This window comes from Protomyctophum parallelum (genome assembly GCF_964188405.1).
Source record: "Protomyctophum parallelum genome assembly, chromosome: 2".
In the NCBI taxonomy this organism is placed as follows: Eukaryota; Metazoa; Chordata; class Actinopteri; order Myctophiformes; family Myctophidae; genus Protomyctophum; species Protomyctophum parallelum.
The window spans coordinates 36,723,753-36,745,467 of NC_139699.1; the positions used below are offsets into that span (position 1 = coordinate 36,723,753).

The following is a 21,715-nucleotide window of genomic DNA, read 5'->3' on the forward strand; positions in this document are numbered from 1 at the left end:
GTTTGTGTGTGTGTGTGTGTGTGTGTGTGTGTGTGTGTGTGTGTGTGTGTGTGTGTGTGTGTGTGTGTGTGTGTGTGTGTGTGTGTGTGTGTGTGTGTGTGCGCGTGTGTGTGCTTGCCTGTATAGAGCGCCCCAAAATATGGCTGCCGAGGAATCTCCGCCAGACTATTATCAAGAAAGTTGGAGAATCAGTGAATCTTATGATTCCTTTCCAGGTAGGGTACTCTGATTAACATTTGGGCCAACCAGTATGTCATGATAATTATTGCATGACATTTGCCCATTGCATTTTCTGCTCCTCTTATGGTCAACAGGCTTTGTGCAAAAGAGATTAAGCATGTCATAACCTATACTCAACATACGGTATCATGCAAAGTGACAATGTAAATGTCACTATAGTTTTAAAATGTTTGACAATGTGTTCTCATCACTATTTATTTAGCACATAATTAATTTACTAACAGAAAACATGCATTCCAAGCGAGCGTATAAAATCCTTATTTTGGATGTGTTATTAAACATGCTGCTTCAGTTCAGCTTTTCTTTTGTAATAATTCTAAGTTGCTTGAAACTGCTTTCATGGTACTGTAACAGATACATGTTGTTGCAAATGCAATTATACGATTACTAACATTATGTCCCAATAAATAGGTGAGTAGTCTCTTGTTTTTACTTAGGGTAAGCCCAGGCCCAAGGTTACGTGGAGTAAAGATGGGGAGCCTCTTAACCCCAGTGTCAGTGTGAGGAACAGTGACACAGACACCATCCTCTTCATCCGCAAGACAGAGAGGACTCACTCTGGGAAGTATGCCATCCAGGTGCAGATTGAAAATGTGGAGGACACAGCAAGCATCAATATACAAATTGTTGGTAAGGAGGGGTCAGGTTTGCAGTGATAGTGTGTGTGTGTGTGTGTGTGTGTGTGTGTGTATTATTATTATTTATTTATTTCCTTTTTAAATAATTGTCTTCTATAGATCTTCCGGGGTCTCCTTTAGATGTGAAGATCATGGATGTGTGGGGCTTTAATGTGGCTCTGGAGTGGAAGCCACCTAAAGACGATGGAAACTGTGAAATAATTGGTTACAATATTCAGAAAGCTGACAAGAAGACTATGGTAAGAATCAGAACCCTGGTCTGTTTCCTCATTGAGACATTTTCAGATGACATCCAGATGTAATTCTGAGGGAAGGGAATAGAATATCCAGTCTTATAATATAAGTCATTGTTGGGTGGAAAACTGTTACTTTTCACGGAATTGATGAAAAGATTGAAAAGATCCAATACAGTTAATATTTTGTCAAAAGCTCTTGTTAATACTTTTCATTGGTTCAATATTTATAAAACCCACAGATCCTAAATAGCAAAAAATAGCAGATCTACAAGCTATCTTCGCATCACATTGCAACGCATTTTGAGTTAAATTTGTTATACCATGGAAATAACTTCAGATGAGGGCCTGCCCTGCAGCCGTACATGTGATGAAATGTTTGAGAACCACTGCCTTACCTTACCTTACCTGACCTTACCATAGCTTATTTTACCTCTGTAGGCTAATCTTACAACTTCGAAGTCAACCTCCCTATGCATGGAACTAGCTTTGTAGTAATGTAATGTACGCTATGTGAGAGGAGGAATGTTACATGGTCGCAGGGGGATATTTTAGTCTTTCCTTGTGACATACAGTGTAATCAGCCAATGCTGGTCACAGAGCCTCTTTTGTGGGCCAGAAGTGTGGCATTATGGGCCTGTTGGCTAGAGCTTCCATTGCTATACCTTCCGCCATGCCAAGCTGCCTGCTTCCATGGTAGTCAGGAATGTCCTAATCTTAGCCTCCTAGCCATGACCTGACAAGGATTGTCTATGCAGCAACGCAGGCCTGCTGTCCTTCTGGATGGCATGGCATGGCAGCGTGTGCATGCCACTGTGCATGCCAGGGTGCATGGCAGGGTATGCAGTTGCACCCTGTTCAGGTTTCATTGTAGTCATGATTAGATTAAATGAACTGTCCGTACGTCTGCTTATGGCAATCTCTGTCATTTCTGAGGACAGAAATATACCTGTGTTCAGTGTCCGAGCTCTTGCTAACTCTAAAAGGGAAAGTGTTTCGTCAAGACATCAACTGGTGTGAACATCAATCACCTATAAGGCCTATATATGTCGTTGTACGTTAAATAGCCAAAACTATTTTTGCAGGGGAAAAGGGAAAAATTTATTAAAGATTTTCTTTTGGTGCCCTTGCCCCAAATAGGGATGGCAGGGTTAATGTGGTTAAATCAATTCCTAACGTGAATGAATGTCACTGAAAATGGTGTTATGATGATAACATCATAACGGTAAAGATTAAAATAAACAGATTTTGCAACATATTGTTGCACATACAGGGCCAAATTCACAACTGAAATATACGACCAGGTGTAAATGAAATGCGTAATGATATCGTATTTATCCGTCCGATCAAGCTGCGACAAGCTCACGTGTCATTCACCAATAATGACTGCATTTGTGTATCTCATTTCGCCTCTTTCCCAAGCGATTCGCCTGGTGTCGCATGGTTTAACAGAACATCCACGCCCATTCCACGGCATATAAGGCAACAGGAAATATCTGTCCTCGGATGAAAAACGTCATTACAGCATATATCCCCAAGCTTATAAGTTACCGTATACACAACAGTGAACGCGGTGCTCTGCGATGTATGAGCTTGTAGAGCAGTTACTTTTGACAGCAATGTCAACGAACTGAACGTTATCAAGTAAAGGCTACTCTCATAACCAACTCGTTCATTTATTGATTTAAGTTCAAGCTCAAGGCTATAGCCTAGGCCTACTTGGCAATTATATTACCTATACAGAGCCATTTCTATTGAACAATTGCACACTCTGCCTTTGCAAAGGTAAAAAGAATATCCAATATTTGATTAATATCTGAATCATGCCTGGGGAATTAATTTGTTCTGGACAGTATTCATATGAAAAGAAGGGAAACGATTATGCACCTCCCAGTTTTTAAATACGGTGCTGGACCCAAAAAGTGATCACAATTAATGAAGAAAACAGTGGAATGTCCGCACAGGATCGCTGTGATTCTGCTCCCCGTCCACTTTATTTCAACCTATAAATCAACAACGTTTCGGCCCTCCGGGCTTGTTGTTTATTTTATAGGTTGAAATAAAGGGGAGTAGAATTATTTTTCTTCAAGCTATTTCAACCATATGTATGCTACGGTATGCTTACTCGTCAGAGGTATTAAAGTTGGACTCATGATTCATTAATGGTTAATAATTAATTTGACAGTCATATATAAAAATGATTCGCGGGACATTTGGTGTTAGTTGGCACTTGGCATAGCCTAATGGAAGTTTGATGCTGAGCCTACAGTATAGTAGTCTATAGCTGTAGTACAGCTACAGTTGCCTATTATAATGAATGAATGGCAGTGCTGCCAGCACAGCAACATTCAAATATCCTACCTCTGGGGGAGAGCACTGGAGGTGAGCTGGCTTAAAACTATGATATGACTGGCCGACTTTCAAACACGCTGATGCCATTCAGTAATGTGGTCTTCTATTTTTTATATACTGTAGCCGATCGATGGCCGCAGTAACCCTTGATTTTGTTTGGTTCTCCCCCCTCTGAGGGGACAGGGGGGAGATGCCCAGCACCTCCAGGGAGCCGGGGGGCGCAGCGCCGCCCCGTCAGCCCGCCAACAGTCCACCTTCTCGGGTCGGTACTTGACTGTCAGTTTTCTGCCTGTCTGTCAAACCATAGAATGCATGCAAGCGGAAGCTGCGCGATACTCTGCTATATATTGGCTATCATTGTTTTATGTGCTGACCAATGTTGGACACATGCCTACGTGTTTTATTTGAGGTTTGGGGACTATTAATTGATTCAGCATGAAGACTAAAGCCTTCTAAATAAATATACGCATTGATCACGGGTACACCACCCTCCGAGCTGACTTGAAATGAAATTTTACGACCAACGGCCGTCAACGTCACAGCCAAGTTCAAGGTCATGAATTCCACACGTAACGTGGCAAATCCTCGTGAATGTCCGTACGCTCACGATATGAGCGTAAACGCCGTTGTGAATTTGGCCCACAGTCTGCACATGCAGTACTAACATAATTTAGATTTAATTTTCTTTAGTCTAATAGATACTCCTTCGGATGATGAATAGCAAAAATAGACTATCTACAAGCTTGGTGTTAATTGTATTTGTGGACTTGTAAATGGGATATTTCTTCCATTTTTGAACATTTAGAAGTATAGAAACTTTAAACAACTTTTGGAAATTTTCACCTATAACAACATTCCCAAATATGGAAGCCAGTTTGAACTTGGTTAAGTTGCTGATGTGAATGTCATTCCTATACAGGAGTGGTACACAGTCTATGAACAATATAGGAGAACCAACTGTGTGGTGCCTGACCTCATCATGGGGAATGAATATGTGTTCCGTGTGTTCACCATTAACCAAGTGGGCTTCAGCCCTGACCCCTGCAACGCTAAAGATAGCGCCTTCATCCAGAAAACAGGTAAAACTCTGAAAGTGGGAGCTTTACAAACTCAGTGTGCAGACTTCTATTTTTTATATTAGTTTTTTTTATATTGCCTTAGACCACATGACATGTCCCTAAAAATATAATTAAAATAAAAACTCCTCTTTTTGGCATCTGTCATTTGGATTAAGGTGACTTGATAGATTGACATCAAGAAGGGCCTGTCAGCTCCCTTCACGGCTTAATGCAATGCTTTGTTTTCAAGAGTGTTGCGTGCAAACATCAGTATTCAGTAGTATTATAAAGTTTTATAAAATGTGCGATCAAATACCACAAAACATGCCACTTCCATACAGATTGGGAGGAGGGTCAATCTCCCCCACTATTTCCATTTCAAAGGGCTATTCCAAAGCCCTTCCAGATCATTTTTCAGCAATGGGATCAAAATGTTTTGGGTGGTAGATCTTGTTTTAAAACTAGCTCTCAGGTCCAAAAAGTGTAGGCAATTAGATTCTAATGAATATATGCCCAAACCCAAAACTGAGCATTGTCTGTTCTTAGGTCTCAGTTACAAGCCTCCATCCTACAAGGATCGTGACTTCAATGAGGCCCCTAAGTTCACACACCCCCTTGTAAACCGCTCTGTCATAGCGGGATATTATGCCACCCTCAGCTGCTCAGTCAGGGGCACGCCAAAGGTGAGTGCAAATGAAAAACACCAGAAGATATCCTTTCCTTGGTTTCTGACCACATAAGCCATTTGTTGCACGACGAATAGCTAAAACAGCCAATCTACAACCTTTAAACGCATTGCACCGCAACTGCTATTGCTATTTTCACTATTAATTATTTAATATTCTTTAGATTATAAATAATTAACGTTGATTAAAGTAATTCAAGTTCAAAACTGTTATCCAATCAAAGAGAGCATGGATGTTACAGTAATGATGACTACTATATTATCACCTTTAAAATGACACTTAGATTACAATAATAAACATAGCATAAGTCTAGTATAAGCTTGAAAATATAGTGCTGTATGTTAATAATAATCTTCAATTTCCTACATTGTTAGCCCAAGGTGACCTGGTACAGAAACAAGATGTGTATCACAGACGAACCAAAGTATCGTATGCTCAGTAAACAAGGTGTTCTGACGCTGGAGATTCGTAAACCCTGTCCATTTGACGGAGGGATCTATATGTGCAAAGCAGTTAATGCCAGCGGGGAAGATGTTGTGGAGTGTAAACTGGAGGTTCGCCGTAAGTATGCCGCAAACACAAGCACACAGCCTGCACGAGTCGTCCTCAAAGTGGAGTCCAGGTTCATTTATCCATTTGTAACTAATGAGTGTACAAATGTAACCAAATGGACCTGTATTTGGTTACATTTGTACACTCTTGAGTTTGTAACGTATCAGCAAAGCTTTGTTCTACCATTCTTCTACTATTTCTCAGAACCTGTGTAAACATGTTTACTTGTGTGGTACCAGAGTAAGGCCCGACCCCACCCCACCTAATTCCATGTGTTTGCTTTCTAGAGCAAATACAGCCATACTTAAAGCTGACTCTGGCACTTCCATGTCCTACAGTACCTCAGATTCGAACCGGGTTCTCATGCGCAACAGCTGACATGTTTACCACTGAGCTAATTGAGCCTGCCTATTTGCTTTTATTTGGACCTTCAGGCAGTACCACTTGTCAACCAGTAAACCAGAGTGTACAAATGGCCCTTTTGATTCATCCATTTGAATCCATGTGTATACTCTCAGAGGTAATTGGAAGGGTAATAAATTATATAAAAAAAAGAGAGCGAACCCGTTAGGTAGGGATAGGTCGAGCCTGGCTCATGGACTATTCACATCACCATGGTGCATCGGCAAGAATGTGTAGACAAGGAGATTTCCGTTTAAGCCTTTATTTCCATTGCACAGACACGCATTTAGATTGAGCAAGGAGGTGTTGAGGCATCACGGTTATGGTTTTTTACTATGAAAGATAGAAACAATCCAACAACAATTAACATCCAACAACATTTAAACAATACACCAAGTGAATATTCTCTAAGGTTTGTGGACAGGCACTCAGGCAGTATATGTAGCTGCCCACTGATTGAGGAGTGAGTGAGAGCAGGTGTGATTAGTGATTGAGAGGGAGTGACAGCATGTGAGGTGGGTGGGTCCAACCCATGGAATAGGCCAGGGGAGGGTTGTTGCTGCTCACTAGGATGACTCTTTTCTACAGAACCACTGATTCTAATATTTATAAAGTATGACAAACTCCCTCCCTGGCTTGCAGCTCAAGTCCCCAAAGAGGAGAAGAAGAAAGAAGAGATAAAGTCTGGCTGAGAAAGTGGAAGATTTGCCTACACTGGGATTCCTCAGGGAACCCGTCAGGTTGACCGCTTTGAGCCCAGATTAATTTATATATGTTGTTGTTTACCCCACTTCCTTTGTTTGCCACATTATCTGCTATTCTGTGTAGAACGCTTAGCCTATTTGACAGACTGACACCTACGGTGTCGGTATATGCTGCTGATTAGTACTTCTATATTATGTATGCTGCTGACATATTTTAAAGATTGCAAAGCTTTGTCATCCATCCATTGTCCTCATTCAAAAGATTAAAAAAAAGATAAGCCAATTAAACCATTATGTTGAATCCATTGAAGTGTCAATATATTTACTTATGAATCCAAAGTGTGAGTTCTGGATTGTTGTACTGTATACACATGTATACTGTTAACTTAAGTCATAGGCGATATAAAGGTGGAGAGCAACAATATTTCTGGTATGTGACACAGGGGTTGTCATTGTCACAGGACAAAAACGTCTGACAAAACTTGTCCACATGTCCATTGCAAATCTTTAATTACATTTTTATAATCGTATTTTGTTGCGATGAAGGCACTGACTGTACTGATAAGACCCCAAATACATCCCAAACATGGAACAGACTTGGACCATAAAGCATCGATGTCTGTACTTGTCACTATAGTCTCCAGGTTATTTTTTAGAATAGGTAGATAGTTTTAAACACTGGTTTAATTCATGTAGAAATATTTGTTTCAAATGTGTAGCACATTGGCATATAGACACATATAGTGAGCCCTATACATTCAGGGTTATAGGTCTGGTAATGTTATTAACCAATAATTTTGTAGCCCGGTGGCAAAAATAACATTTGATGAAAATGTCCATTACAAGCCTGCATGTTGATAACCATGAGTAAGTATAATCGGACTCCGAGAAGCCACATGGTCACTGACGTAAACAGAGCCCGCACAGAGCATACCAACAACACAGAGAACAAGTGGAACTCTGGGGTCAGTTGAATGAACAAGAGTCTTTGAATGCTTAGTATTATTCGCAACAAAGCCTTGCTAATGCTTGCTAAGGCATGAGGTATGTGCTTAATAATGTGTAGACCACCAGTGACGTGTATGAAGGCTTTCAATAGTCTGGATGTCCTTTTGACGACGTGACAACATGTGGCATGTGTGATTCTATTTCTGGAAATGATTCACCTTTTAAGATCAATGTTTCCTGTGTCATTCAAGTCCAGTGTACAGTGCATAGATCAACAAACAACCTTGTTGGTCTCAAAGCTACTATAATACTGTAGGCCTACTGTACGTCTTTTCTGGGGCAGCCAGGCAGTGACATACTGTATTTATTTGTTATAGGTTTCAAGTGTTGTGTAGTGTTAGTATAGGCTAATCTAATCTCCAAAACATGTGTAAGGCTTCATGCCTTACCAACATGTTTCGACCAAATGGTCCTCATCAGGAAGAGTATGCAAACTTGCCCTGATGAAGACCGTTTGTTTGAAACATGTTGGCGTTTTTAACTTTTTGTAATGAATAAAGTACCTTGATTTTATGCCCTCTCCTCCGTCATAGATTGGTGTCTGCCCACGTGTCAGAGCCTAGGATGTCAGTATACGACTGTAGTAAATTAAATTGGGCATTTTGCATTTGCTTATGTGTTTCTTTCTAATAAAATTATTTAGCAGGTTTTGTTTAAGAAATAAAAAAATAAAAAAATGAACTGTATGAAAATGTAAAAACTATGCATTGCATTTGCATTCACTTGCTTCAATGAGGATAATTTCCTCCCAAACTAGGATTTTAAAGCAAGTTGTCTTAATTTTTTAACCAAAACTCCATAAAATGTCTAAGTAAGGTGCTGGGCCACCATGAGCCACCAGAACATCTTCAATATGGCTTGGCATAGATTGCAAAAGTCTCTGGAACTCTGCTGTATAAGAATGGAGCACAGTTCCAATGAAAGAATACCCTCACTTTTTTGATGAAGGTTTTAGCATATAATTCATGACATCATTTTCATACTCATCCAACCATTCAGTGACCCCTTGTGATAAAGGTGATCACTGAAAATAACGTTGCATTGATTTGCAGCAACCCAGGAGACAAGTGGACCAAACCATGCCAGGAAAACGTTTTAGGCCAGGAACCCCAATAGATGCTTTGGCAGTGTCTCGGGACCCCCTCCCGACCCCCAATATAATTTGACCGCTACAATAACCTAAATAATAGAGACAATACACCATAAATAAATACTGAAACCAGATATAATCATTAGGGAATGTGTATGTATGTACTAATATTGTACTATGTAAACTCTTCATTTCCATTTTCCAGCAATTCAGTTAAAAAAAGAAAATCGGGACCCCTCAAAATAATTTGGCGGCCCCCCCCGAGGGGTCGCGACCCACGGGTTGAGAACCCCTGCCATACAGCATAACTGTGCTTGACCCCTCACTGTAGGGGTCAAGGATTCAGACTTCAACCGTTCTGTTGGTGTACACCACACGATGCACTTGCCCACATCTAGAGAATAGGTGAAGGATGACTCATCTGACTATATCACCTTTTTCCCCCACATCTCTGTAGACCACTCATTGTAATGAGATGCAGAGTGCAGACAGTCTGATCATGTCCTGCATTGACATTCTCAGTCACCTGTGGAAGACTTACTGTTGTTGGGTTTCCTTACATGTTGCTTAACAATCATTTGTTCTTGCCATATTATTGTTCAAAAAGCCAGGTCACAACTGGGTCTGCTTAGTATTTTTAATACAAAGCAGATGCATTGGTTTCACACACACACGCACACACACACACACACGAGACTGTTCCCTTACCAAGTGACACACACACACACACACACACACACACACACACACGAGAGAGACTATGTTCCCTTACCAAGTGAGTCATATGTTGTCTTTCCTGATACAAAGCTGACATCTCTTGCAGGATCATCTCATGCCACTCAACCACTTTGAAATATGTGGCTCAACTGAGGGTGTCAAGAGAGAGCAGTTAGTGGTGTTTCAAGGGAGGCAGACTTAATCACTCTTCCACACAAGGATAAGAAATGTTTCAATGTTGTAATTTTACTATGGGGATATCTGCCTAGACAGCAGTTAGAAAGGTTTTAATTTATTTTAAGACACATGCAGTTACTTAATTGACCCGTTGTACCATATGACTGTGAACCATAATGATGTTTGAGCAGCATATTCTCAAGCAGGTTCCAATTTGAACAATTCGCAAGTCCTTTGCAAAGAATGGAATAACCTATTTGTTTTCTTCAAATAAAATGTACTTGGACTCAAATGAAAACAAGATATGTATTGTATTTACAGCACTGATATCTACATGTATCTAATAATATGAAACACCAAACTGTAAGAGTTCCATAGTTTATAGTTTGGTTAAAAAAAGAATCACAGTATACAGTACATAAATTACTCCCACAATTTGCAGTGAACTAAAATGGTGATGTACAACCTAAAGCCAAGTATGCAAACAAACAAAACAAACAAAAAAATCCATTAAAAAAAGCACTGCCGGTAGCCACTACAGTTGAAGAGGTAGCTTCCTTAGTTAAACATTGCATCCCATTCTTGATTATATGTTTTCTATCAAAATAATTTACAGACTAATGGAGACGGACAAGTACAACACAGAATTTTTTACAGGATGTGATCTCACACTTAAACAAGAATGAATGGACATTTGGTTGGTGTTAGAAATTACACACCCAGTCAAAGTGTTGTGTATAAAATCCATACAATGACAACAGCAAATTAAAACAAAAATCTAAGTCAATATTATACATTGTAAAGACACGAGAATGATTTGTTGATTGGAGAAAAGGGCTTCCCTACATTACCTAAATTCCTGAGCACTCACATGATGCACACTTGTGGATACATGTTCCAAGGGTGTGTCCAGATTAATGTGTACAATCACACGCTCCAGCACAATATGTATCAGCCAGAGAGTAATCCTCCAACAGTCACACAATCTAAGTGAAGAGTCATCTACATTAACCACTTAAGCCCTGTTTTTTTTTTTACTTCGTTGTAGCTGTCACAGCGGAAATAGCAAATCTACAAGCTCACAACATCACGTCACGTTGCAATGCATTTTCAGCTTGTACATCTGCATTTATTCATGGCGGGGGATGTTCGCCTATAATGACATGCATGCCCAGAATAGGCACACCAGGGTTACTGTGGTTATTGGTTAATATTACTGCTGACTAATGGATTGTAAGGATACTGTAAGCACCAATATGTGCAACTTAAGACTTGTAAAAAAAAGAAATAACAGTGAAGTCTTACAGTACTACAATACAATGGCAACAATAAAGGTGTTTGTGAGGAATTTAACATTTGCCACTAGGGGTGCTGTAGTCTCGGTGACTGCTTCCGTTAAGCGTTCATCATTCAAAGGCCACCTTTCATATACCTGAAATTACCTTGAACAAGACATTCCTACCGCTCAAAACAAATAATTACAACACCACATTAAACAACCCAGCACAGCTGTCGCTGACAGTGATATCTGCTACGTTTATATCACATTCGAAGTCTTACTCACTTTACAGTGGGGAAAAAAATAAGTTTATACCTAAATGTACATACATTTATGCAATTGCCATGCTCTCGTGAAGTGTGGACTGTGAATACAGGGCACAGGGCAAGTTGCCATTTTAAAGAATATGTTAAAGTAGATTTGGGTCACATTGGAAGGGTTTAACTTACTGGGGAAAAAAATATTGATTAAAGTTGATCCCCCCTCTTTAGTTTAAGACCACTCATACAAATAGTTCTCCTGAAATTCATGTTACATTCACAAAGAGATTTCTAGAATGAGGATGATTACATCTGCTACATTTACGTACATATAAAATCAACAGCTATCATAGTGAGGCTTTTAAAACGGACAAATTGCATGACATAATTTCTTTCAACAATTGATAAAAGCTTATAGGTAAAACAGATGGCACCAAAAAAGGGGAAAGAAGTGACAGATGATTTGAGGCGTGTATATATATATATATATATATATATATATATATATATATAGTGACATCCAGTCCAATCTAAACCAGGAAACAGGCACTGGCGGCAAGAGTTTCTCTTGTAACGTCCCTTAGTTGTTTGACAACTTGCACCGGTCCGTGACACAACGGTTCAGCTCACATACAATTACATGAAGCAAAAAGTGCTCATCAATAGTGTCCTGGTTGATAATTGCATGCCAACTTCCCTTTCTGTCGGTGATTGGTTGAGTGTCTGTTTACACAGTAATTACAAAAATAAGTGCTTTGTATGGATAGTTTCTTTAGCAGGGTAGCTTTTGTTGTTTGACACAACTCGTTTACATCATATTGTCCAAATTCACATAACAGGGAGGGATACGTGCGTGTGTATGTGTGAGCGCACATACCACTCTGTAGGGCTCCTTAGTCTTTGACACGAGGTATGTTGTATGAGTAGTGTACGAGAGGGAGGCCTCGGCTCTGACAGAAGCAGGCTCTGCCACAGGCCTGCACCTGGTCAGAGCTGTCGGACACAAACGAGTCTCCCTCATCCGCGTACTCAGACTGAGCAGAGGGTGTGCCACTGTCTGCCCAGTATCCCTCTGCACGCTGCTGGCACACGGCAGCTCCCGCCAACAGCGTTGGGCAGCTGTGAGACTTCACCAAATGTCTGCAGACTGTGGAGGAGGAAGAGGAGGAACAGGTCCGGGCATGCAATGCTGCTTCACAATGCTCACACACAACCGACTCCCCGCAAAGCTGTGAGTACACGCCACAGTCAAAGCCTAGCTGCGTGGAGGAACTTCCGTCCGTGGCACCAGACCCTCCGCCAGCATGATCTCCCTGACTTCTGGCAGTGGCTTTTACCCCCCTGGCCACACACCCGTGACCCCGTAGTCTCAGCCAGTCCTCCCTGAAGGTGGGGCTGAAGAATACATACAGGACAGGGTTCAGGCATGCGGGGAGGGGGAAGAAAATTAGGATGACAGATTTGGCTATCTCTGGGCCACCGGCGGTGGAGCCTGACCCAGTCAAGAGAGGGGCAAAGGAGAACGCTGCCACAGGGCAGAAGAATATGCAGTTGGTAAAGATGAGCCAAGCTACATGGCGCAGGGCACCCGTCTGTTCTGGATCTGCAAGCTCCACCCTGCCAAGGTGACAGTACAGCTGTGTGTAGACGGCTGCAGTGAACAGATAAGCCAGCGCATTGAGCAATACCAGAACTACAGTAATACTCAAAGTTGGGCCTTCACCACCAGCAAAGGGCAAACACAGAGGAGACGCAGATGACCCTTTGTAACTCAGAAGAGGCAGACAGGCAGCAGCAGCAGCAAAGAGCCCCAGTAGTCCTGCAGCAAGGCTGAAACGTTGGTCTCCTCGCCAGCACCTCCAATGGCTGCTGCTGCTCCTCCGTGGCGACACCCTCACCTTCCCCAGAAGGGCTCGCACCGCCACACTCCGCTCCACGGCTGCCAGTGAGAGCAACAACACCGCCCACTCTGAGGAGAAGACTGCAAGAGCTCCTGTGACCTGGCAGCCGGCGCCCATCTCCCACCACACCCCGAACTCTGCAAAGGAACCCCAGGTGGCGACGTCGAGCACAGTCAGCACCCCAACGTACAGCCCGGTGAGCAGGTTGGCTAGGGCCAGCAGCCCTGTCAGTAACCTGGCTGGTGACAGGGGCGGAGCAAAGCCCGGAGCATGGTGGACAGGAGAGAAGGTGGCTATCAGCACCAGGCCGTTGAAGACCAGAGACACCAGGCAGATGAACCAGACAGTCAGACGAATCATCCAGCTTCCCAGGAGGTGCTCACAGGGCTTGAACGCTCCTGAGATGGAGACACATTGTTATTACATTCCATCATCAACCCAACACCGATAATAAAGTCTATAAACATAAACAAAAGCCTAAGCCTGGGCGGCTGGCATAGCCATCTGGGCACCTAAGCTGGTAATCCACGGGTTGTGGGTTCGAGTCCCGATCGTGATGACCCTTGCTGCATGTCACCCCCCATCTAGCCTCGATACCCAGGCTTTCATTTCGTCTGCGCGAAAGATGAAAGCCTGGAAAAAGCCGTGGGCTGAACCAGTCTAAAAGTGGGAGTCAACCCTTCCGGGTGGGCGTCGCTCTAAATGATGTGACGTAGCGCTGCACTAGGGGGGAGAGGAGGGGCCGGGGGTGACGGACAGATCGATGAGATCCAATCAGGGTGCGCGCATTTCTGAGGCGCGACCCGCCCCTCTAGACCAGAAATGTCTCTGCTTAGGTCAGGCTACCCCCCATCTATCCATACAAAGGCAGATAAAGCCCCAAAGATATATTAAAAATCAGACCTGTGTGAAGTGAGGGGCGCTCTTATTATCGTACATCATCATGACGTAAAATAGACACTATGCCTATTTGCTCAGACACTATGACGTAAAATTCTCCATTCATTGTCAATGGGAATTTAATGTTTGTGTAAGACAAAAATAGACACTAAGCCGATTTGCACACTATGACGTTAGGCACTATTAAACGCCATTAACAATAAAGAGACAATATGACATAATGAGGCACATTATGACGTAAACTTTCCCTTCATTGTCAATGGCGTTTACAAAACAAACATTGAACTGAATACAAACATTAAACCTGTATATAGGAGGGGCTAGCGGACCTCAAAAATATACACTAAGCTGATTTGCTCAGACACTGTGATGTAAAATTCTCCATTCATTGTCAATGGGAATTTTATGTTTGTCTAAGACAAGAATATCCGATTTGCTCAGACACTATGACATAAAATGCTCAATTAATTGTCAATGGGAATTTTATGTTTGTGTAAAACGAACATCTACACTAATAGCTGAATATAGGAGGGCTAGCTCCCCTCAAAAAACTAAAGCCGAAATCAACGGGCCGTGAGGATATTCTAAGTGGGCCCCCAAATAATTGGCAAAACACAAAGATTTTATTGATGATATAGCATTATTATCAACAAATGTATGGGCCCTGATCCAGAAAAGGTTGAGAACCACCGGTCAAAATGAAAGAGGAAAATGTGTCATAAAGGCGGCCTCTTACCTGGAGAGGGGGAGCAATGTATGATCATAGAAATTCTTTCCACTTCCTCACCACCTACAACAAAAGAGGGTTTTCTTTTAGAGGCCTGAATGTTTCATTGTCAATGGGAATTTTTTTGTGTAGGACAAAAAAGACATATGCTAGGTTTGATGGTTGCCTGATACTTCTACTTTCTTTGAACGATATAAAATGTTTGTTTCTCTGTGTACTCTATGGGCCCTATTTTCATCAATCTAAACCGCTTTTTTTTTTTTACTATTTTGAAAAATATATAAAAATTGTTCAACTAGCCAATCTACATCAACACGTTGTGAGCTTTTAGATCGGCTATTTGAACTATTCGAAAATGATTTAAAAAATAGTAAAAAAAGGAAAATAAATGTTATGGCATAAGGGGTTTAGAACTGACCAAAATAGGGCCCTATGTGTCCATTTATGTTAACTGGGGTCCGAGACTGTGAAATCACACAATATCACACTGGATAAAAGTGTCTGCTAAAAGCCTAAATTGTAAATGTGGTCATTGTTGCAGGGATGTGACTTTGAGTGTCACTTTCTCACCAGCAGTCTTCCTTAGGTCATCGTCATCAGAAGAAGCTATGGTGTCACATCCCACAAATGCACAACACTGGTAGGCATAGGGGACAGAGATGGACCTATGGAGAGACAATGGACATTCACAACACTGGTAGGCATAGGGGACAGAGATGGACCTATGGAGAGACAATGGACATTCACAACACTGGTAGGCATAGGGGACAGAGATGGACCTATGGAGAGACAATGGACATTCACAACACTGGTAGGCATAGGGGACAGAGATGGACCTATGGAGAGACAATGGACATTCACAACACTGGTAGGCAAAGGGGACAGAGATGGACCTATGGAGAGACAAAGGACATTCACAACACTGGTAGGCATAGGGGACAGAGATGGACCTATGGAGAGACAATGGACATCCAAAAAGTGTTCTACTGCGCAAGTAGTATTTTGCACTGCATCCACACTGATTCACCCTAATGTATGAATTCACATTTTCCCATTGTAATTGCACTGTAATGGCATTAGTTTACTGGAGTTATACACACATACAGTGGGTGCTAGTTAACAACCATCCAACATGCTATAACATATATACAGTGTTGGGAAAGTCATTTTTTTATGAACTAGTTCAGTTCACAGTTCAAAAATGTAATAGTGTTAATAGTTCATTATTCAAAATTTTGAACTAAAGTTCATGGCTCCAACTAGTTATTTTTCTTTCATTCATTCATTCATTCATTCATTCATTCATTTTTATTTTTTAATTATTGCCACAGACCATAGGAATAAAGTCTGCTATTGGGAATGAACTCCAAAAGTGACAACTTTTACAATATCTCCATTACCATTATCCAAATGAATTCCTTATCATTTGTTTACATTTTGGAAATAATAGCTCTTTTGCAATGTGAAATGCCACCAAATTCTTAATCCTTTTCTACCTGCCTGTCATCAACCCCAGCCTGCCAACCCCCTACCACCATTCCTCCTTTGATTGAATAAAACCCCTGGACTTTGCTTTGGTGTCGTATCTGCATTTGGGTCTGCCAGTTTTGTTAAACATGACAACCATACTCTTTCTCTCCCATTTGTTACACGCACGCGCGCACACGCACACGCGCACATGCACACACACACACACACACACACACACACACACACACTTCTGATTTGTACAGTGATTCTTTTATCATCCTACAGAATACTACTACAAAAATGTATTCTCACCTGAGTTTTGGTAAACTTTTGGCTGTCAGGACACTTTTCATTTGGAGGTTCCCTGAAAGTTTCAGTTGATTGAGGGTACTGAGGCCAGTTGTTGGAATCACAGTCAGAGAGTTCATACTCAGATCTCTGCAAAGAACATTAACAGGATCCCATAAACATTATTAGTTCAAAGAAACTACACGTATAATGAGCTCTAATAGTGCAGTTCTGACTACTTCAATTGAGGTCATCTGAAACCATGCAGGTTATACTCACAGGTTTGTAAGAGCAGTCAGGGAAAGGAAAGCATCTCGGTGTATGACACTGATTTCATTTCTACTCAGGTCTCTGTTGTGACATCAGAACACAAAATAACTCAACATCCAATCATGTTATTTTTACCGTGCGTGCGTGCGTGTGTATGTGTGTGTGTGTTGTTAAGACTTACAGCAAACGTAAGGAAGAAAGGCCTTGAAAAGTGTCCCTGTCTATTTGTAGAACATGGTTGTGCTGCAGGCTTCTGTTGATTGGACGCAGACATGATATGACATATCTTAAATGAATCTGAATCTTTAAAGATGGAGTGCCGTGATATTTTTATTTTTTCCAGTTTTTCATGCATTTATGAGGTGACAGTACTTCATTAGACCCCTATATGTGGTTATGTGCAATGATGTCTTCCCTTTGTATTTAGGGTTACTTCCTGGAGGCTGAAACCTTGACAGTCAAACGTGCCAATGAAAAAGAACAGTGATATAGTGACATCACAATATCATCCCATCCCATCCCCTAACCCCTCCCCCTTTATCAACAACAGCTGTGGGTGTGGCTTCAGTTGAGGTTAAAAAAAAAATCTTCCTCATATAAAAAAATCACAAAAATCATCTTCAAACTGCAGTTTTGGTTTAGATTTGTCTTGGTACTTGATACTTACATCTCTTGTAGTTTTAGACAACCGTGAAAGGATGGAAGCTCCTTAATCTCGTTGTAGGATAGGTCTCTGATTGAAGAAAACAAGGACACATCTCCAACAATTAGTTGATTGAGACAACATAGTTCACCCCTTCATTTTCCTTATTAAGACAACATAGATGATATGATGTTTGACTCTTTCCACAGATCAATTGAGGCTGCCCTTTATGCAAAACCATAGCAGCTGCTGAGCATTCTGTAACACAAGGACCCTAAATCATGTGAGGTATACCTCACATTTAAATTATTTTATTCTTTTTGTTCTGTAAAGCCACTTTGAGGACCTTGAAAAGCACTAAAATCATATGTACCGGTATTATTTTTTTTTTTAATGTATATTGCATCCACAACCAAGCCTGCATTGTGCCTAAATCAGGCAAATCAGTCCCTTCCTCACCAGGAGCTCTGGGCAGTTATTTTGTCCATTTCTAGTCAACTCCCACCTGCAAAAACCCTCTTTGATGTATTGTGACTCTCTCTTCACCTCACCTAAATGTCCTCCATATAACGGCTGCCTGCGGCTGCTCATTTTAAATTTAAACCCTGCAGCTGGCATATAATGTTACAGAAGGAGTTGTACCTCACACTGTACCTCCAGGCCCTTTTACTAAGGTAAGCGAGGGGTCACCTCTTCATTCCATAAGCTCCATAGCCCTCAGGGACAAAGCCATCCCATTGCCTGGTCATAACCTTTCATCCTTCACCACTACTAGAATCTTCATCTCATCGCCTCATCGTCCTCCACTACTATCTCTGAATGGGATTCTTTCCTGCCTGTGTCATTTAACCCTTGTGGCGTATATATCATTCTAGGATGACACAAACATTTGTTATTTTGTGTTTTTTGCAAAACACACTTAGTTAGACTAACACATACAGTACTTGATACAGGCATTGCCTCACTACCTTATTATGGGGAAATGTGTTGGTGAAAAAGAAGGTATTCCTGTTAATGACTGACCCATTATGTGGGTAGTCAGTGCCTTAAAAAATAATTACTTACAGAGTCCGAAGCATCTTCAGATCCTCACACAGATCTGCTGAGATGGATGAGATCTTGGTACCAGTCAGGGTCCTAAAAATTATGAATCACATCAGTAACCCCCTACACCACACAAAGCATACTAGAAATATGGCTAATTCTATAGACCATATCCACATGGTAGCCATTTAGCTCTAAATTGACACACCACGTTATGTGTGTCTGATTGGCTCCCTGGCATGCATAGTTTCACTGAGGTTGGTTAGGGTTAGGGTAAAGGCTAGTTTTAGGCATAGTTTTACTGAGGTTAGGGTTAGGTGTAGTTTTACTGAGGTTAGGGTTAGGTTTAGGCACAGTTTTACTGAGGTTAGGGTAAGTTTTAGGCATAGATTTACTGACAAGGAAAACTGTCAATCACAGCAACTACTGAACAATCACAGCGTGTCTCTCTAGAAAAAAGCGGTGGTACTATCCATAAGCATGTGGGAGGGACAACCCCACCAGTGGTTTCCCACATCTGAGTATTAAGAGAAAAATGGCTGCCGAGTAAATATGATCCGTTAAAGTGAGGTAAAAGCTCAAGGTAGTGATGTGGAGTTAAGGCTGAGTTCACTCACAGGCTCTCCAAGTTGTTAGTCCATGTAAGAATTGGGAAGTCCTGCATCATACTGGCCCCACGCAACATTCTGCAACACAAACGCAGATAATAACACTCACTTTACATCAGTGGTTCTCAGTTCTCACACATTTCATGTGAAGGACCCCCAAATATCCTAAATGGACAAAGCTATTATTGACAATTGACCCGTACCAATACTCAACATAATTAATGTACTATGGCCAAAACAGGCAATATTTATAAAATTGCCTCCATTTCCTCTATTGCCTTTAATTTCCTCTATTCTTAACAGTGTTTAAAATTGTATGAACATATTTCAACAGATTTTATACAGATGAATGGGAGATTATCCACCTCTCTCTCTCTCTCTCTCTCATTAGCAGGCAACAGTGCAGCACTATCCCTCTCTCTGTTCTGGCACAACAGCGCCCCTACTGGTACTCATTATACGTGCTCATTAACCAACACATAGGTGAACACATAGGCGGACACATAGGCGGACACGGACATTGCTGTTCCTTGGAGTGGTTGCGCCACTCAAAAATAACTGTGATCATCTCAAATACTTGCTATCAGGCGATTATGTGATCATTGTGACAGGCCTGGCCATGCCCAGCTACCATTTATTGACCACAACCCAAAGTCACAGCTTAGACGTTGTGGCATGATGTTGCGATCTGCTGTAAATCAAGGGTAACAGCAGGACTTACAGGGAGTGCAGGTCGGATAGATTCTGGAAGGCAGAGGCCCCCACAGATGACAGGGGATTGTCATACAGGTGACTGGAAAAAAGTAAAATGGGTTTACTATGTTTGAATGGCACCATCTTCTGGACAATCTTTTTTTCAAAGACTCATATTCCATTTTAGTGTGTGTGTGTGTGTGTGTGTGTGTGTGTGTGTGTGTGTGCGCGCGCGCGCGCGCGCGCGCGTGCGTGCGGAGGAGTGTTTCTGTAACCACTAATTAAGAAGTTATTCCCATATTAGAACACCTTGGAGCCTGGAGCATTCATTTGCAAACCCCCTTATACTTAATGATTTATACTTAATTTGCAAGTAGACATTTACAGGTATACATTGAGTGAGGTTTGCTCTTACATTGTTCGCAACAGAGGATTGTTGTGAAAGGCTCCTTCAGGTATGGACGCAATATCATTGCTGTGAAACCCACTGCAAAGAGAACACAATAAAAGAGACAATACAACATATAGAGTACACTTTTAATGACCTTGGAAACTAATTTATTCCAAACAAACTTTTTTAAATTATTTAATTTCATTGGAGCCTTAATTGTGTGATTGCAGTGCCAAAACATTGCTGAAAACAAGCATGCATTCAACTGCTCTCGGTTTGTAATTTTGAACAGACTGACTGAATGACTGAGTGGCTTATACTATTCTAAGAGGAGAATATAAGGAGCTAAATAACACCAAGTTACTACTGACATCATCAACTGGAGGATGATTCACATTGTCTTTGATCTATTGTGTCATCGTGATGGAATTCCATGTCATTATGACAGCATGACACACCAAACAAAACAGTAAATGGACAGTGCTCTGAACCCCTTCATAAATCTTTCAGCTCCATAAGCCACTAGTCCATAAGCCACTAGTCACAGCTGCATTATGAGACACATCAACAACTCACATCTCATGAAACTCACCAGCTTGCCAAAAATCACAAAATACAAAAGGTACTGTATATCGCCACGATACATTATGTTTTCAACAAACATTAGCTAAGTCAATGCAATCCATTTGATCTTACTCTTAAGTTATTGTTAAGGGCACTGATGAGACATTTTAAGTATAATAATGTCACTGCCTATAATGTTACTATTGTGACGTCATCACTGACATGACAATAAACACTTTGAACATGTATGCCGTTTTTACTGAAGGAAGGAGAGAGATGGTTAAATACTGTATACTCACAGTTCCTTGAGTTTTGGCAGAGCCTGTATTGCTTTGGGAAAGACCTTCAGACTGTTGTAGTTTAGATCTCTGAGAACATGAAGAGAAACATAGGCTGTCTGTAGATTTATTCAGCCACGTCTGGCACATCACGTATACTAACACACATCATAATAGGCTACTACACTTAAATAAGCCGTAGTAAAACAGTTGACAAATAGGCTTAGACAACTGAGTAAAATTGTTTTAGGAGTAGTGAAAAACTGTAAGTGGGTAACACTGAAAACATAAACATAAACCATTAACTATACTAGTCTAGAGATGGCCCGGATGTGTAACTGCCCCTAAGTTGCACTTGATTTTCAGCAGTGACAGTGAAGTGTGTGCTTGCTTGTGTATTGCAGTGGTTCTCTAAGTGGGGTCCTTGAGGGGGTTCCAGGCGTTCCCTAGCAAAAGATGATGTGACGCGCTGTGAGCTTGTTGACCAATTATTTATTTTCCAAAATCAGACCTGTCTGAAGTGAGTGGTGCAACAGCACTCC

The 21,715-nt window shown here is 41.3% G+C and overlaps 3 protein-coding genes across 3 annotated transcripts in view; 1 reads left to right on the forward strand and 2 right to left on the reverse strand.

Annotated features, from left to right (window-relative positions):
• The window catches only part of mybpc3 (myosin binding protein C3), a 52,312-nt gene extending 45,148 nt beyond the window's left edge, over positions 1 to 7,164 (forward strand). The window contains exons 22-28 of the mRNA XM_083791410.1: positions 127 to 215; positions 678 to 870; positions 978 to 1,117; positions 4,383 to 4,542; positions 5,068 to 5,204; positions 5,582 to 5,768; positions 6,804 to 7,164. Of these exons, the coding sequence (XP_083647536.1) occupies positions 127 to 215; positions 678 to 870; positions 978 to 1,117; positions 4,383 to 4,542; positions 5,068 to 5,204; positions 5,582 to 5,768; positions 6,804 to 6,853 (956 nt within the window). The 3' untranslated portion in view covers positions 6,854 to 7,164. The remainder of the gene's footprint in view (positions 1 to 126; positions 216 to 677; positions 871 to 977; positions 1,118 to 4,382; positions 4,543 to 5,067; positions 5,205 to 5,581; positions 5,769 to 6,803) is intronic.
• The window catches only part of mettl15 (methyltransferase 15, mitochondrial 12S rRNA N4-cytidine), a 350,818-nt gene that overhangs the window by 144,527 nt on the left and 184,576 nt on the right, over positions 1 to 21,715 (reverse strand). The window lies entirely within an intron of this gene.
• lgr4 (leucine-rich repeat containing G protein-coupled receptor 4) overlaps positions 10,150 to 21,715 on the reverse strand; it is a 31,934-nt gene continuing 20,368 nt past the window's right edge. The window contains exons 7-18 of the mRNA XM_083791306.1: positions 21,195 to 21,263; positions 20,356 to 20,427; positions 19,969 to 20,040; positions 19,257 to 19,325; positions 18,661 to 18,732; positions 17,620 to 17,685; positions 17,134 to 17,205; positions 16,962 to 17,033; positions 16,707 to 16,832; positions 15,495 to 15,589; positions 14,934 to 14,987; positions 10,150 to 13,695 (exon numbers count right to left, since the gene is read on the reverse strand). Of these exons, the coding sequence (XP_083647432.1) occupies positions 12,290 to 13,695; positions 14,934 to 14,987; positions 15,495 to 15,589; positions 16,707 to 16,832; positions 16,962 to 17,033; positions 17,134 to 17,205; positions 17,620 to 17,685; positions 18,661 to 18,732; positions 19,257 to 19,325; positions 19,969 to 20,040; positions 20,356 to 20,427; positions 21,195 to 21,263 (2,245 nt within the window). The 3' untranslated portion in view covers positions 10,150 to 12,289. The remainder of the gene's footprint in view (positions 13,696 to 14,933; positions 14,988 to 15,494; positions 15,590 to 16,706; positions 16,833 to 16,961; positions 17,034 to 17,133; positions 17,206 to 17,619; positions 17,686 to 18,660; positions 18,733 to 19,256; positions 19,326 to 19,968; positions 20,041 to 20,355; positions 20,428 to 21,194; positions 21,264 to 21,715) is intronic.